The 17,810-nt window shown below is 49.8% G+C and overlaps 1 protein-coding gene across 5 annotated transcripts in view; it reads left to right on the top strand.

The window, feature by feature from the left end:
- NDST1 (N-deacetylase and N-sulfotransferase 1) overlaps window positions 1-17,810 on the top strand; it is a 58,868-nt gene that overhangs the window by 33,394 nt on the left and 7,664 nt on the right. For all 5 annotated transcript variants that reach the window (XM_027604782.2, XM_027604783.2, XM_027604785.2 and 2 more), the window contains exons 3-10: window positions 5,527-6,021; window positions 8,878-8,965; window positions 10,132-10,286; window positions 10,974-11,159; window positions 12,883-13,011; window positions 13,824-14,006; window positions 14,944-15,040; window positions 16,258-16,381. In XM_027604782.2, coding sequence (XP_027460583.1) covers window positions 5,527-6,021; window positions 8,878-8,965; window positions 10,132-10,286; window positions 10,974-11,159; window positions 12,883-13,011; window positions 13,824-14,006; window positions 14,944-15,040; window positions 16,258-16,381 — 1,457 coding nt within the window. The remainder of the gene's footprint in view (window positions 1-5,526; window positions 6,022-8,877; window positions 8,966-10,131; window positions 10,287-10,973; window positions 11,160-12,882; window positions 13,012-13,823; window positions 14,007-14,943; window positions 15,041-16,257; window positions 16,382-17,810) is intronic.

Below are 17,810 nucleotides of genomic sequence, written 5' to 3'. Positions count from 1 at the left end.
GCTGTCTACGGCCAGTTATTGACTCTTCTAGAACGATGAACTTGCTCTGTGTAGCATGCACCCCATTGAAGTTTTATATTTATCTCTGTGATTTTGATTGCTGTCTCTCTTCCCTGCTTGACTTTAAGGTTCATGGAGGCAGGAGCCATGTCTGTTTCTCCTCGCTGCATCCCTGGCACTTAACATAATGAATAGTTGTGGAATGAACAAATGAAACCTGTATTGAGTAACTGGCAGGTGCCAGGTACTAGGGATCTGTCTGTTCCTTTTTATTCTTTTTAAAAATCCAGTTAACTCGTGGCTCAGTCTGTTAGGCATCCGACTCTTGATTTCTACTCAGGTCATGATCTCAGGGTCGTGAGATCAAGCCCCACCTCTCTCCCTCTCCCTCTGCCCCTCTCCCGCCCCCTCTCAAAAACAAATAAAAATAAAAATCCAGATCTAACAATTGTAAATATCTATGCCCCCAACATGGGAGCAGCCATCTACATAAGCCAGCTGTTAACCAAAATAAAGAGTCATATTGATAACAATATGTTAATTGTAGGAGACCTCAACACTCTACTCTCAGCAATAGACATCATCTAAGCAGAAAATCAACAAGGAAACCAGAACTTTGAATGATAACAATGGACCAGATGGACCTCATAGATACATACAGAACATTCCACCCTAAAACCACAGAATACTCATTCTTCTCGAGCACACATGGAACTTTCTCCAGAATAGACCACATACTGAGTCACAAATCAGGTCTCAACCGATACCAAAAGGTTGAGATTATTCCCTGCATATTCTCAGACAACAATGCTTTAAAACTGGAACTCAATCATAAGAAAACATTTGGCAGAAATTCAAACACTTGGAAGCTAAAGACCACTCTGCTCAAGAATGTTTGGGTCAACCAGCAAATCAAAGAAGAACTTAAACAATTCATGAAAATCAGAACGAAAACACATCGGTCCAAAACCTATGGGATACTGCAAAGGCGGTCCTAAGGGGGAAATATATAGCCATCCAAGCCTCACTCAAAAAAATAGAAAAATCCCAAATTCACCAACTAACTCTACACCTTGAAGAACTAGAGAAAAAGCAACAAACGATGCCTAAGCCACGCATTAGAAGAGAAATAATTAAGATTAGAGCAGAGATCAATGAATTAGAAACCAGAAACATAGTAGATCAGATCAACGAAACTAGAAGTTTGTTCTTTGAAAGAATTAATAAGATCGATAAGCCACTGGCCAGACTTATCCAAAAGAAAAGAGAAAGGACCAAATTAATAAAATTATGAATGAAAGGGGAGAGATCACGACTAACACCATGGAAATAGAAACAATTATTAGAAATTATTATCAACAACTATATGCCAATAAACTGAGCAATCTGGATGAAATGGAGGCCTTCCTGGAAACCTATAAGCTGCCAAGACTGAAAGAGGAAGAAATTGACAACCTGAATAGGCCAATAACCAGGAACGAGATTGAAGCAGTGATCAAAAACCTCCCAAAAAACAAGAGTCCAGGGCCTGATGGATTCCCTGGGGAATTCTACCAAACATTCAAAGAAGAAATAATACCTGTTCTACCAAAGCTGTTTCAAAAAATAGAAACAGAAGGAAAACTTCCAAACTCATTCTATGAGGCCAGCATTACCTTAATCCCCAAACCAGGCAAAGACCCCATCAAAAGGGAGAATTTCCGACCGATATCCCTGATGAATATGGATTCCAAAATCCTCAACAAAATCCTAGCTAATAGGATCCAACAATACATTAAAAGGATCATCCACCACGACCAAGTAGGATTTATCCCTGGGATGCAAGGGTGGTTCAACATTCGAAAATCAATCAATGTAATAGATCATATTAATAAGAGGAGGGAGAAGAACCATGTGGTCCTCTCAATTGATGCAGAAAAAGCATTTGACAAAATACAACATCCTTTCCTGATTAAAACTCTTCAGAGTATAGGGATAGAGGGAACATTCCTCAAGTTCATAAAATCCATCTATGAAAATCCCACAGGGAATATCATCCTCAGTGGGGAAAAGCTGAGAGCCTTTCCCTTAAGATAGGAACACGTCAGGGATGCCCGTTCTCACCACTATTGTTCAACATAGTACTAGAAGTCCTAGCAACAGCAATCAGACAACAAAAAGAAATAAAAGGTATTCAGATTGGCAAAGAAGAGGTCAAACTCTCTCTTTTCGCAGATGATATGATACTTTATGTGGAAAACCCAAAAGACTCCACTCCCAAATTACTAGAACTCATACAGCAATTCAGTAATGTGGCAGGATACAAAATCAATGCACAGAAATCAGTTGCTTTCTTATACACTAACAATGCAACTGTAGAAAGAGAAATTAGAGAAACGATTCCATTTACAATAGCACCAAAAACCTTAAGCTACCTTGGAATAAACCTAACCAAAGAGGTAAAGGATCTATACTCTAGGCTAAACTACAGAACACTCATGAAAGAAATTGAAGAAGACACAAAAAGATGGAAAAAATATTCCATGCTCATGGATTGGAAGAATAAACATTGTTAAAATGTCTGTGCTATCCAGAGCAATCTATACCTTCAATGCCATCCCGATCAAAATATCAATTTCAAAGTGCTGGAACAAACAATCCTAAAATTTGTATGGAATCAGAAAAGACCCCGAATCGCCAAGGAAATGTTGAAAAAGAAAAACAAAGCTGGGGGCATCACGTTGCCCGATTTCAAGCTATATTACAAAGCTGTGATCACCAAGACAGCATGGTACTGGCACAAAAACAGACATATAGACCAATGGAACAGAATAGAGAACCCAGATATGGACCCTCAACTCTATGGTCAAATAATCTTCGACAAAGCAGGAAAAAACATGCAATGGAAAAAAGACAGTCTCTTCAATAAATGGTGCTGGGAAAATTGGACAGCCACATGCAGAAGAATGAAACTCGACCATTCTCTACACCATACACAAAGATAAACTCAAAATGGATGAAAGACCTCAATATGAGACAGGAATCCATCAAAGTCCTAGAGGAGAACATAGGCAGTAACCTCTTTGACATTGGCCACAGCAACTTCTTTCAAGATACATCCCCAAAAGCTAGTGAAACAAAAGCAAAAATGAACTTTTGGGACTTCATCAAGCTAAAAAGCTTCCGCACAGCAAAGGAAACAGTCAACAAAACAAAGAGGCAACTCACAGAATGGGAGAAGATATTTGCAAATGACACTACAGATAAAGGGCTGGTATCCAAGATCTATAAAGAACTTCTCAAACTCAACACCCAAAAAACAAATAATCAAGTCAAAAAATGGGCAGAAGACATGAACAGACACTTCTCCAAAGAAGACATACAAATGGCTAACAGACACATGAAAAAATGTTCATCATCATTAGCCATCAGGGAAATTCAAATCAAAACCACACTGAGATACCACCTTACACCAGTTAGAATGGCAAAAATTGACAAGGCAAGAAACAACAAATGTTGGAGAGGTTGTGGAGAAAGGGGAACCCTCTTAACACTGTTGGTGGGAATGCAAGTTGGTACAGCCACTTTGGAAAACAGTGTGGAGGTGCCTCAAAAATTAAAAATAGAGCTACCCTGTGACCCAGCAATTGCACTACTGGGTATTTACCCCAAAGACACAGATGTAGTGAAAAGAAGGGCCACATGCACCCCAATGTTCACAGCAGCAATGTCCACAATAGCCAAACTGTGGAAGGAGCCGAGATGCCCTTCAACAGATAAATGGATAAAGAAAATGTGGTCCATATGTAAGAATATTACTCAGCCATCAGAAAGGATGAATACCCAACTTTTACATCAACGTGGATGGGACTGGAGGGGATGATGCTAAGTGAAATAAGTCAAGCAGAGAAGGTCAATTATCATGTGGTTTCACTTATCTGTGGAACATAAGGAATGGCATGGAGGACATTAGGAGAAGGAAGGGAAAAATGAAGGGGGGAGATCGGAGGGAGAGATGAACGATGAGAGACAATGGACTCTGAGAAACAAACGGGGTTTTAGAGGGGAGGGGGGTGGGGGGTTGGGTTAGCCTGGTGATGGGTATTAAGGAGGGCATGTACTGCATGGATCACTGGATGTTATACGAAAATAATGGATCGTGGAACACTACATCAAAAACTAATGATGTATTGTATGGTGACTAATATAATAAAATTTTTAAAAAATTAAAAATTAAAAAGAAATTAAAAAAATAAAAATCCAGTTAGCTCATCAAACATGGGTTTTCTCCCTGGGTATCAAGCCTGTTTAGGGCACTGGGGACCCAAAGGTGGAAATGATATAGCTCCTGCCTTCAAGAGGGCTGACTGGTGGGAGAGAGACCCTGAGCTGATAATGCAGAGGCCAAGGTAAAAAGTGCTACAGATGAGGCTCTAACCTGGTTCCAGGGAGACCAGTGCAAAGAAAAGGGTATTTGCATTGGGTTTTGAAGGATGAACAGGAGTTTGTCAGGAGAAGAAAACAGAATGGAACTGGCACAAAGACAAAGGCCAGTTGTAACATATCCAGAATCAGGTGACTGGGAAGGGGAGGGATGGTACGAAGGAGCAGGGGCTATGCGTCTTGGGAAGAGGAGACGGGGTACTGTGGGTCTGCAGATCCCAGGGAGCTGGGCTCCTGTGAGGGGGTGGCCTTGGGGTGCTAGGTGCATTTGGAGGGTTGGGGATGCCCAGCAGACACCCCCTCTCTGATCTCTTCTACGTTGGCATCCACCTAAGATTTCTCCCGAGGAAAGGATGGTGTGGCAAGACCCAGCTGGGAAAGCCAGGCAGAAGGGCCTGGTGGCCAGGTGTGTGGGCCCTAGGTGCAGATGGTCTGGCTGGTCACTGTGGCTCCTCCTGACCCTGTGTGGCCGAGGGCAGCCTCAGCTTCCCCCCACCTCATGAAGTAGGATAACACAGGAACTGCGTCCTGAGGCTGGTATGGGGACCGAATGAGCAATTGTGATGCCGCTGGCCCCTTCCTGAGCACTTCACCGGGATGAATACTCATCATCCTCTACCACCCAGTGAGGAACATTTTACAGGAGAGGAAACGGAGGCACAGAGAGTTTACATAACTTGCCCAAGGCCAGGCAGTCTGATGACAGAGTCTGGGCTCGCAGCTGCTAGACTTCTCTGTGTGATTTTTGGACAAGTTACATAACCTCTCTGGGCCTTAGTTTCCTCATCTGTAAGATGGGAATGATAGTGATGCCTCCGTCGTGGGGTCACTCTGAGGATTAAGAGCATCCCTGCATGCCAAGTGCGTGACCTGGGTTCCTGGCTTTGGTAAGCGCATGGTGTGCATTTGCTGGTATATTGTTGGGACGGGCGGAGTGGAGTCTGTGCAGCTCGGTTAGCACAGGGCCAGGGATGTGCTAAGGCCTCTGCGAACATTAGAGAATACTGTTGACGCTACTGTTATCAGTCCCCACCTGAGATTGAGCGTTCCCTTGGGGCTTCTGGATCTGACGGCTCTGCTGCCCTCTCCCCGTCCCGGCTACAGGCCAACGAGAACAGCCTGCTGAGTGCGCAGCTCAAAGGTTTCCCTCTGTTCCTGCACTCAAACCTGGGCCTGAAGGACTGCAGCATCAACCCCAAGTCCCCGCTGCTCTACGTGACACGGCCCAGCGAGGTAGAGAAGGGCGTGCTACCCGGCGAGGACTGGACGGTGTTCCAGTCAAACCACTCCACCTATGAGCCGGTACTGCTGGCCAAGACACGCTCCTCCGAGTCCATCCCGCACCTGGGTGCGGACGCCGGCCTGCATGCCGCGCTGCACGCCACTGTGGTCCAGGACCTGGGCCTTCACGACGGCATCCAGCGCGTGCTGTTTGGCAACAACCTCAACTTCTGGCTGCACAAGCTCGTCTTTGTCGACGCCGTGGCCTTCCTCACGGGCAAGCGCCTCTCGCTTCCTCTGGACCGCTACATCCTGGTGGACATTGATGACATCTTTGTGGGCAAGGAGGGCACACGCATGAAGGTGGAGGACGTGAAGGTATGGCCAGGGGCGGGGGGCGGTGCCGGACAGGTTGGGCTACGGGTGCCCCTTCATGACTTCATTGTCTGCCTCTCCCCGGTGCTGTGCATGTCCCCCTTCCTTGGCCAGGTGGCTTTAGTGATTGTTTTACTAGACAAAAGTGTCACTGGAGATTATATTGAAGCATTGGATATAGAAGAATTTTGGCGTGTGGAACTCAGAAATATACCTGTGGAGGGAGAGACTCCATCATTGAAGCCCAGGGATGGGAGCTAGGCAGGGTTACATATCTGCCTTTTAACCCAGACGTGATTTTTCACTCTCAGAAATGTTTATGTCAGTACCAGAGCTCCCGCAAAACTTCTAAAGCAAGAATTAGAGCTTGAATCATACACAGGCATATTTTAACTGAGGTCTGTATAAATAGTGGAATGCATGTGTTTATTTCAAAAAGTGTTTACCAAACTAAACTGTATATAAAAGCATTTTGCAGACCATGACATTTTACACACATGCATCACTACTAAAGAGACCATTAAGCAAGCTTTAAAATGTGCTTTTCATCTAGTCTCTATTTTACTCAAAGTTCTTTGCAAAGAAAACGACATCACTAGTGTAAGTGGGGGAAATCAGTACTGGTTGCCATAAATAGAGGGCAGGCACAACAGTGGATCCAAGGAAAACAAAACCAGGGGATTAAATTCTACAGAGATTGTGCTGCCTGATGACCCCGTCCTCCCTTAGGAGATTAGCAAGCGTTAGAACATATTAGCACCAAATCCAGACTTCGCTTTGATGTTCGGATGGCAAAAGAGACTTCTAAGAGGAGTGCTTTCCTCCCAAGTGAGTCCGGTTGTGGGTGCTGTGTTCCCTGTCCTCCTGAAGTCACTGTTGGGGTTGGCCCTGGGGCCTGGGAGGGAGGCCGTGGGGCAGGAGTGAACACTCTACTCTTCCTTACGCCGCCAGAGGAGAAGAGCACAGCAGATGGTGTTGGGGGGCAGGCACCGTGTGGGGAGTCAAGACCCATTTGACCCTAAATTGACTGGAACTCGTGGGCAAGTCCCTTCCCATGTCTGAGCCTCAGTGGTGAACTGACAAGAGGGGCGGATGGGAAGTTTTCAGGTGCCCCCAGCCCCCGGGGGGTGGTTTACAGAGGGGCCTGTGCAGATGGGCCAGGCTTTGAGCCCTCCCAGCTCCCATCTCGTGGGGCGGGGCTGTGTTGCCTTGATCTGCTTTACACATTGTGTTTGCTCCTGAGATTTCACCTCCTCAAGGGCTGTCCTGTTGAAAGCAAGTGTTAAGATGATTCCTGTTGAGGCTTTCCAGCTCTGAGGCTTCATGCGATGCCATAACCTACCTCTGACAAAGCAGATCGCTCTGTTTCCTACTGAGGGCGCTCTTCCGCTCTCTCCTGCTGACCTTAGTGTTTGCTGCCTGTCCAGGTGAGTCCTTGAGACTGGTTCAGGGTTGATCCCACAGGGAGACCAGGCTACCAGGCTCACTGTGTCCCCTCATGAGCCCTGAGGTTGCCCTGCTTGCTTTTTATTTTCCCCACTTTCACAGCGAGAGGGGTGAGAGCAGTTCAGAGCTGTTTCTGTCGAAGAGTACTAATAGCGACGCCCTCTCCCGCGTGCTCAGCCCCGTGCACACTGCCGAGCGTTTCGCCAGCCAGGGTCCCACTTGCCTTAAACATCGTTGTGAGTCTGAAGGGGCAGAGGTTTTCTCCCTCCCCGTCCCTTCATCCCAAGCACAGGCTGCAGCTAAGCCTTTCTGAGACACGAATGTCGCCTCGTTAATTTGGACAGTACCAGCTGTACGGTGCACCTTAAATCACACGGACAGCAGCTGCTTATTCAGGGCGTGGCAAATCCAACCTCTGCGCTTAGCCCTTTGTGGGTATGGCCTCAGGGGATCCTCACAGCAGCCCCATGAGGCGGGTATCGTCGTAAGTCCAGTTTCACAGAGGAGGCCACTGAGGCTCAGAGAGGTGACATTACTTGCCCAAGGCCACACAGCTAGAGCAAGCCTGTCTGTCAGGTAGTGCCTGGCCTTGGTGAGATGCTGATGGTGGCCCCAGGAGGGCCAGGACTGTCTGTTTGCGAAGTGGTCTGACAGCAGGCTCCTGCTGGTGTCTTAGCAGCCTTGTGTGCTGTGTGTGGGTGGTGTGTGGGGCGGGAGGATCTTTTGGAATCCTGACTCCAGAGTACAAGTGTGTGTTTTGTTCTGCAAGCGTTAGCCTCCCTTTGTTGGCTTGCCCAGCGTGGGGTGTGCCATGCACGGGGACATCGCATGGCTGGGGACGCAGTACGTCTTTGGAAGAGTCATGATCCTGTGATATCGGCCTTGCACTCAGCGGGAGAGATCCTCCACATTTGACAGCCGAAGATCCGAGGCTCATAGTGGCAGTGACCACGGACATAGCCATGCCACCATTTTACATTACTTACGAAAATGTCGGGCACTTTGACATGCAGGGTCTCATTCAGTCATCCCAGGAGAAATTATTATCTCCATCTCACACGTGGGGAAACTGAGGCCTAGGGCAGTCACAAAGCTTTCTCGAGGGCACATAGCAGAGCCGGGCTGGTGTCAGGTCTTCTCTGGCCAGAGGCCTGGGGCAGGTGGCAGCTCAGGGCTGGCTTCATGGGTGTGGGACCCTGCGCTCAGAAGGGGCCTGTACAAGATTAGTGCTCTGCCATGGCCTTCTTGATATTTTAATTTTGGAGCAAGGGTCCCACATTTTCATTTTTTGCTGGGCCCTACAAGCTTTGCAGCTGGTCCTGCAACAGTAGGATCTTTCTGGGCCCTCAGTGGGAAGAACAGGGAGTTCCCAGCTTCCGCCTCACCCGCTTCTTCCTCCTCTGCCTATCCTAGGCCCTGTTTGATACGCAAAATGAACTACGCACACACATCCCAAACTTCACCTTCAACCTGGGCTACTCAGGGAAATTCTTCCACACAGGTAAGTGGGCCTGGCTCTGCCCCCACGAGCAACTTCCAGGGGCCCTCGGCATCTGGATCCGTGGAGTGCTCTGCCACAAGGGCAGCAGGTGGGCTGATGGGCCCACATTAGGGCCACATTTGACCCTGGTGGCCTCCCCGCTGATCCAGCAGCCCACAGAGCAGTCAGCCCCAGGCAGAGGGTATTTGGGGGCAGCAATAAGACAACAACATCCCTCACTCATCCCTCCCTGTCCTTCAGGCTGTGCTGCCTTTGGGGACATCTTCTCCCTCTGTCTCCCCCTCTCCTCTGTCTTTTAAAATTATTTGTCTTATGTCTGCTTAAAAAAGTAATTGGTTGAATCTTAAGAACATCATAGAAATATATAGCATAGAAAGTGAGAATGCCCTCCAATTGTTCCTGCCCCGGAGCTGGCCATTGCCATTTCATTTTCAAGTCTTAAGGGTCGAGGTTGAGGGTGTAGGTTGCATGGTTCATGCCTTCCCTCCCCTTTTGGGCTCTCCCAAGTTCCTCAAATGCTGCCCTTCTGGGCCAAGCAAGAGGGAAAGACCCCTGAGCCATCATCTGTAGTCAAGGTTCCCTGTAGGTGCCTTCTGCTTGGGCTACAGTGTGGAGAGCCTCTCTTGAATTCTAGGAAAAACCCTAATACTCTGCAGTTCTGGGGGGAAAGTCTGCAGCATGGTCCCAAGGCCAATTAGGAGCAATACTGGGTTGTCTGAGTGCATTTTTCACATTCTCGGCCCTCAGCATTTCAGGGGTAGTTTGAGTCATAGCATGAGACAGGATTAGACATCCTGTATATATACCAAGAGCTTCTCAGATCATTAAGTAAAAGACAAATGACAAATGGTCCAATACACACACAGGAAACAGATCAGAGCAGGCCTATCAGAGCTGGGAGAAACCCTTGGGACTGTGGATTGCACACATGGGGCCCAAGGGCCCAGAGAGGAGAAGGACTTGGCCAAAGTCACTGCTTGAGTGAAGGCCCCACTCTGGACTAGAAGGCAGGGCCCTGGGCGCTGTCTGCTCCCACCCGGTGGCTCTGGTAACTCTCCGAGCAGCTCCTGGGTGGGCTATGGCTGCGCGCTCCCGCCCCCGGGCACCAGCCCCCATTGGAGAGCCTCACGGTGGCCGGGCTGAGCAGGCCTGCACTCTGGCTGCAGGTACTGATGCTGAGGACGCTGGGGATGATCTGCTGCTGTCGTACGTGAAGGAGTTCTGGTGGTTCCCCCACATGTGGAGCCACATGCAGCCCCACCTTTTCCACAACCAGTCGGTGTTGGCCGAGCAGATGGCTCTGAACAAGAAGTTCGCTGTCGTGAGTAAGATTCCCTACAGGGCGGAGCTGGGGGGGCCGGGGGCTGGGGGGGTCCGGCCTGCTGGCCTCTCACTGCTGTTTTGCAGTTCCGTCTGACAGCATTTTATTAGTATCTTTATAGCCACTGTCTCTCTGAAGCCTCTCAGAGACCCCAAGAGGTGGTTATCAATATTCTCCCTTTTAGATAAGACACCGAAGCTCAGGGAGCCCGCAGCAGCTAGGAGGAGGTCCAGCCAGAACTTAAATCCAGGCCAGTTTATTTCCTGAGTCCAAGCTCTATCTTCAGGTCGGAGTGGGAGGCTCAGGAAAGCTGGAGCTGGTACTTGGGGAAGAGGGGACGAGGCCCAGGTATGGGCTCAGCCTGGGCCTACCAGCCAATCAGAGGCCAAGACAGGCAGGAAGAGCCCCTGTCCTTGCTCCTCACTCCAGGGTGCCGGAGGGCATGAACTCCGGGCTGAGAGTTAAGAGTCCCCCAGCGTGGTCAGTCCCTCACTCCGAGACTCTTGACTTGGGGCCCATCCCTTTCCCTCCCTGGGCCTCAGCTTTCCCATCTGTACCACGAGGGCGTGGACCCACTGCCCTGCCATTCCAGCCTGTTGATTTCTCTCTCCCGTTCTACCAAGGGGAAATGAGACCCCGTGGGGAAGGAACCCTGTGCTTACCCCGGCCTGGCCCTCTTCTCCCCAGGAGCACGGCATCCCCACAGACATGGGCTATGCGGTGGCCCCCCACCACTCGGGTGTGTATCCCGTGCACGTGCAGCTGTACGAGGCCTGGAAGCAGGTGTGGAGCATCCGTGTGACCAGCACGGAGGAGTACCCCCACCTGAAGCCGGCCCGCTACCGCCGCGGCTTTATCCACAACGGCATCATGGTGAGTGGGCCCCACAACCTGTGAGGCGGCTGTGCACACACCGTCTGGGGAAGCGTGGCTTGCGTGCGCGGGCTAGGGGTTGCAGGCCAGGCTCTGCTGCCTGCTCTGGCATCCAGGGCTCTCAGTCCCAGGGAAGGCAGGCTGCCGGTCTGGCCCTTTCCTGAGCTCCTTTTTAGCGTTCGTGATGGGATCAGGGGCTGAACATTTTTTAAAGGGGCCTCTGGTGAGGACTGGGCGGGTGAGGCCTCTGTCTCGTTCATTTGCTTATTGAAACATTTTTAATGAACTTCTACAGTGTGTCTGCACCTGTCCTGGGCACTGGGGATAGAGAAGTGTACAGAACCAACGAGGGTCCCTGCCCTTGTAGACCTGATATTCTAGTGGCAGGAGACAGACAGTGTGCTCACAAATGTGTGACATTTGTAACATATGGCCAGATGGTGTGGTGATGGGGCCATGGAGAAGAGTCAAGCAGGGAAGGGAGATTGGGAGTGCCAGAGAAGAGGAGAAGCTATTTTAAATAAGGTGATGAAGAAGGGCCTTCCTAGGAATGAGCCATGCTGCTATATGAGGAAAAGCTTTAAAGGCGGAGAAAGCAAGTGCAAAGGCCCTGTGGTAGGCAGACTTTGTGTTAGGTGTGTTTGAGGACCAACTAGGAGGCCAGTCTGGCTGGAGGGGAGCAAGTGAGGGGGACATGAGGTCAGGGGGTGATGGGCCAGATCATGTAGGGCCACAGAAAGCCATTGGATGGACGTTAGCTTTTCTCTGAGATGGGAAGTTTTTGCATGGAGTGCTGTTAGGGTCAGACTCATTTTTTAAAAAAGATTTCTCTTGTTCTGGCTGCTGTGAGTTCCAGAGACTGCAGGGGACAAAGGGGAAGGCAGGGAGACCAGTTGGGAGGCCACTTCAATCTTCCAGATGAGAGAGTGGTGGTTCCATCAGGGTGCAATGTTGGGATATGATCAGATTCTGGACTTACTTAGAAGGTCAAGCCAACAGGATCAACTAGTGATTGGAGGTAGGGTGTGGGGGAGAGAGATGAGTCAGGATGACTCCTGGGTTTTTGGCCTGAGCCACTGGAAGGATGAATTGTTGACAGTCCAGATGGGCCATGTGTGGGAAGGCCAGATTCATGCTTTCATCTGTCCATCCATCTGTCCATCCATCCATCCATCCATCCATCCTTCCCTCCTTTCTCCTTCCCTCCCTCCCTCCACTGGCCTCCTCCATACCAGGCATTCATATTCTCTCTGGGAATGAGGTGGTATCCAGACAAGCAAGTTCCCTGTTCTCCTGGAGTGCAGTTTTATGAAAGGAGACAGAGAATCAACAGTTAAACCAGCACGTGACTGGGAGAACTGGGCAGGTTCTAACGCTGTGAGGGGGTTGCGAGGGTGACTGGGAGCACTGCTTTGCAGAAGGTCAGGGACCTTCGCTGGGCAGACATTCTCACTTGCCCATCTCTGCTACTTCGGGGCCTGCTCATTTTGTTACAGGGAATAGTGGTGAAGTTTGTAAAATGGCAAGGGCCCGTGGGCTCACTTGAGGGAATATTGCAGGCTGCAGAAGGTCACAAGGGGAGGAGACCCCCAAGAGTGGGGGCTGTGTAGTCACACAAGGGGCTGCCCTTGTGCGGAGACACCCTGGCCGTTCACCCGAGGGAGGGTCTTCTGCCGCCGTCCGCGCCTGGAGAAGCCATAGCTCCCCCCTGCCCCATCGCCAGGTCCTCCCGCGGCAGACCTGCGGCCTCTTCACGCACACCATCTTCTACAACGAGTACCCTGGTGGCTCTAGCGAGCTGGACAAGATCATCAATGGGGGCGAGCTCTTCCTCACTGTGCTCCTCAATCCTGTGAGTGCTCATAGCCCTGGGCGGGGGGGGGGGGGGGCCCGCTGCCGGGCAGCCTGTCTACAGCCAGGGCTGGCTTTCCTGGGCCTGGGGAGGAGGGGGCGGCCGCCGGTATGAGGGTGGGGAGTGGGCCAACCTGCTCTGCCCCCCTGGCTCTGGCCCTGCTCTGCTGTGTGACCTTGGGAAGAGAATCCGAGTTGTCTTTCCTTTTTCCTTTCAGAATCTTGTACTTCGCTGCAATGGTGTGAGCGTTTTGGTCTGTGTTCTCTTTCCAGTCTTTGTGTGTGTGTGTAAATATATGGATGTTGTGTACTAACATACATAGTAAATCATTAATCTATAAGCTATATATGTATATATACATATATTTTGAAATACATATATTTTAAACTATTCATCTGAGCTTTCTGGCCCTCTCTTTCCTTATCTGTAAAATGGCAATAATCATCCATGCTTTAATACCATTAAGTAGATATCCAGTGGTGGTGGTACTCAGCTTTACGGGATAACCGAGCACTCCTTGTCTTCCATGAACACCCCACCAAGAAAATACAGAAGAACACCCACATGACTGCGCAGTAGGTCAGCCTCCCATTTCAGGGTTGCAATAGTTGGTGGTCAGTCAGACGTGGCTTCACCTGGCTGTGCCTAGGCCAAGTCACACAGCAAGTTTGCTGACAGCCCCAGTGAACCTTGGACTGGTCATAGAGTGACTCTGCAAAGCTGCGGCAAGACCAGAAGAGTCCAAAGTGGGGTGGAGGGTGAGGGCTCAGATGCTGACCGGCCCCGCCCCCCACCTCCCTCCCCTGGAGCAGATCAGCATCTTCATGACGCACCTGTCCAACTATGGGAACGACCGCCTGGGCCTGTACACCTTCAAGCACCTGGCGCGCTTCCTGCACTCCTGGACCAACCTGCGGCTGCAGACGCTGCCCCCCGTGCAGCTGGCCCAGAAGTACTTCCAGATCTTCTCCGAGGAGAAGGACCCGCTCTGGCAGGTGGGTGGGTGGGTGCGGTGGTGCAGACATGGGATGTCCCAGACACACGGCAGACGTGGGCTTGGCCCTCACACCCTCATAGTCCCTCTTGAGTGCAAACCAGCACAGGCACACTCGCTTGTCACACGCACATATATGTACACACTGCCCACGCAGATGTGCATGCGTGCACACTCACACACACCTTCCGAAAAAGCATTACAAGATTGTAAGTGAGCAGAGTGTAGATCAAGTGCAGATCCAAGCAACTGCCTGGCCTGCTTGGACTCTTAGATAGTCCTTTATACCCCTTCTCACACTAGAAGGCTCTGTACCATGGGAGAGGGGACTGATGGGAGGTCTTGAGGGGCCAGTTCTTGGGGAAGTCTTCCCCTGGGGACTGTCAAAATCTGGAAACAGAAGCTAAGCTGGAACGGAAGCAGTCTCATAGTTCAGACCAGGGGTCCACAAGCCCCGGCTCATGGGCCAAATCTGGCCTGCAGTCTGTTTTTGTAAATAAAGTTTTATTGAAACCCATCCACACTCATTCTTGTATGTACTGTTTAGGGCTACTTTCATGCTACAACAACAGAGTTGAGTAGTTGTGACAGAGACCAGGCAGTACTCCAGCCTGAAATAGTCACCAAACACCAAAGATTTACTAACTTCTCCAGAGAAAGCTTGCTGACCCCTGGTTCCGACACAGCTCATCCAGTTAATTCAACAAGTGCTCGTGAGCTGCTGTTGTGTGCCAAGCCCTGGGCTGAGTGTTTTGCTAGGACTAACTGGAAGTGGTCGTTGCCTGCTAGCAGCTCAGTGTCCTGAGGTGGGGATGTGACAAGGACACACATAGTTACTCTACCTGGCAGTGCTGTAAGAGCCACATATCCATGTGCAATGAGAGTCTGTTCATTGGGTTTTGGGCCACCCCCTAACATTCCTTCCACTGTTGTTTTAGGACCCGTGTGAGGACAAACGCCACAAAGACATCTGGTCCAAGGAGAAGACGTGTGACCGCTTCCCAAAGCTCCTCATCATTGGCCCCCAGAAAACAGGCAGGTCTCTCTGCTCCTGGCCAGCATCCCCCACTGCCACGGAAATCCGTGTCTCAGCCACGGAATTCTGGGGACCACCTGGAATGCCCTGGCTCCACTCCCCAATAATCTGCCCCCCCCCTTTCCCAGGAAGTGAGAGTGAAGTTGGGATGAACATGAACTGCCTATCAGTATGGAAGTGGGGAGGGGGTGGAGGGTGGGTGTAGAATTTTCCTATCTGTCCTGAACCACACCTCAGGGAGCTCTGTTTCTGGGAGTCTCTGAGTCTAAGGCAGAGAAGCCCAGATCAGCTGTTCTGCACATTTGAGCAGTGCCAGGTAAAACTGGTTCAGTGCAAAGGGGATTGCAATCAATTAGTCGTGTTTGCCAGGGGTACAAGAGGGAGGAGAGGTGATACGCTTGCTAAGTATTTGCCACCCACACACACTGTGAACCATGAATGGGTATGCCCATTTTACAGATAAAATACTTGAGGCTCAGAGAAGTGAAGTGACCCCCCCTGACACATTCAGTTAGGAAATGACAGGTCTAGGTCTTGAACCCTTATCTCTCTGACCCCCAAAGCTTATATTATACTCTTCAGGAAACTAAACTCTATAGTCTCGTTCTCTTCTAGGACATCTCATTATAGCACACAGGAAAGGAATGAACTCTCTAAAGGAGGGGGTAGGTCCTGTACTGTCAAGTAGGACAGAGTGTGAGTGGGGGAAGGGTGCCCAGAAGGAGAAGGCATTTGAGCCAAATCTCTTAGCCCTTCACGAATTTCACATCAATAGACTGCAGGGTCTGGAGCTCCCTTTTCTTTGAGCTCCTCCCACGTGTCAGAGGACAGAGGCCCAGACCTGGAAACCATCTAGTTCTGGGATTATGAGAAGACACCAATGAACTGGGCGTGGCTGCTGGAGTACAGTACGTGGGTGGGAAGGATTCTGAGGCCAAGTTCTTGTTTAGTGTTTAGGATGCCATGATAGATTAGTGATGTCTACAGTGGATGCAGGAGTTGGGGTGCCCACACGCATGCCCTGTATTTGCTGTCCTGGCTTTCATAAAATTCTTTTGATTGCACAGATATAGAAACTAAGCCCCAGAGAAGGCAAGGGACTTTCCCAGGATCTCCCAGTGAGTCATGGAGAGCTGGAGTCAGAACCTGGGATCCCAGACTCCCATGTTTGAGTTAGGGGCTGGGCCCTGGTCTCAGCTACCTTCCATCCCTGCAGGCACCACGGCCCTCTACCTGTTCCTGGGCATGCACCCGGACCTCAGCAGCAACTACCCCAGCTCAGAGACCTTTGAGGAGATCCAGTTTTTTAATGGCCACAACTATCACAAAGGCATCGACTGGTGAGTGACCCTTTCTGTCCAAAGCTGGATGGGAGCTTGCCGTCATGGAGTCTGCCCCAGAGGAGGTCTGCTCTGCTCACAGTAGGAAGCAGCTGGCCCTTGCTCACACACAGCTGAAGTTCCTGTAAACAGGGACAAGGCTCAGTGACCCTTGCACTCATGATGTTGGAGCCTTATCACAGGCGGGACACTTGATGAGGAAGCCCTTTGCCCCTTTTTGTCACCACCTGGGCTCAGAGACTGCTAGAAGTGGGAGCCAGCACCTCCCTTGCTTGCAGGAAAACCACCTGAGTCCCAGAGGAGCACAGGGACTTGCCCAAGGTCCCAAGAGTTGAGGACAGAGCAGGGGCTAAATTGCAAGTGTTCTAACCCCGAGAGCTGGCTAAACTTTGCTTGCCTGATTGTGGAGCAGGAGGTGTTCTTGTGAGCCCTTCAGAGGCGGCTTGCTGGCCTTTGGGGACTTTCCTGGGGAAGTGGTGGAAATTGCAGCTTCCCTCTAGAACCTGTCACCGGACGTTAAGGTGGTGCGGGGCGGGGCAGGGGGGGGCGCTTCGTGGGGGATAGTTTTATGCTCCAATTATTTCAATTTGCATCTTTCTCTACTATTCGCCTTTTCTTTCCCTATACATGTATTGCTCTTGTTTATTATTTTCATGTCAGTGGTTTACCCGGGTGGAGACATTATGGCCATTCTTCTGTTTATTTGTTTTCTTTCCATACTTTTTTCTTTCTCTTTTGTCAGCCTGTTGTCTGCCTACCCCTGGCTACCCACCTGTCTCTGTCTCTCATATGGGTACCGTCTCTTGTCTAAAACCCACTGTAGCCAGATGTGTCACTGGAAGTCACCTTCTCTCAGGTTTTGGGGAGGTAATATGGTGCAACACCATACATTTAACCGTATTTCCGGCAGGGTCTGGGGCAGCACCCCATCAGCAAGTACCCCAGCAGCAAATACAATACATCTATAGCAAAGTCTGTGAATATTTACACTAAGATTAGTAAGTCGGGTTTTGCTGCCAAATGGCTTTGCTAAAACCTTGAGGGGAAAAGCTTCTATTTTCAGAGCTTTCTCAATTTAGGTGTTACAAACAATGGCTTGTGGGTATACAGATGCTATTTCATAAAGAAAATTCAGAAATACACTTGAAAGTAATATAACACTGTATGTTGACTAACTAGAATTTAAAATATAATAAATAAGAAAAAAATAAATAGAATTCAGAAATAGGAGAGAGCTAGCAATTCCTCAGCCCCATTCCCAAGATTTTGATTCTGTAGGTAGGTGTAGGGTGGGGTGAGGAATCTCAGAAGCCCCAAGGTGGTTCTGATAAAGGGGTTCCTGGGACCTCCCTGGAGTAACCCTGTCTCCCAGGATATAGTAGGGATCCTACACCCTCACCTAAGGTGGGCCTGTGGGCTTTGATTCCCA

This window comes from Zalophus californianus, chromosome 5, assembly GCF_009762305.2.
Source record: "Zalophus californianus isolate mZalCal1 chromosome 5, mZalCal1.pri.v2, whole genome shotgun sequence".
NCBI classification, from domain to species: domain Eukaryota; kingdom Metazoa; phylum Chordata; class Mammalia; order Carnivora; family Otariidae; genus Zalophus; species Zalophus californianus.
The sequence above is the reverse complement of the archived record's forward strand: the minus strand, read 5'-3'. Positions and strand labels throughout refer to the sequence as shown.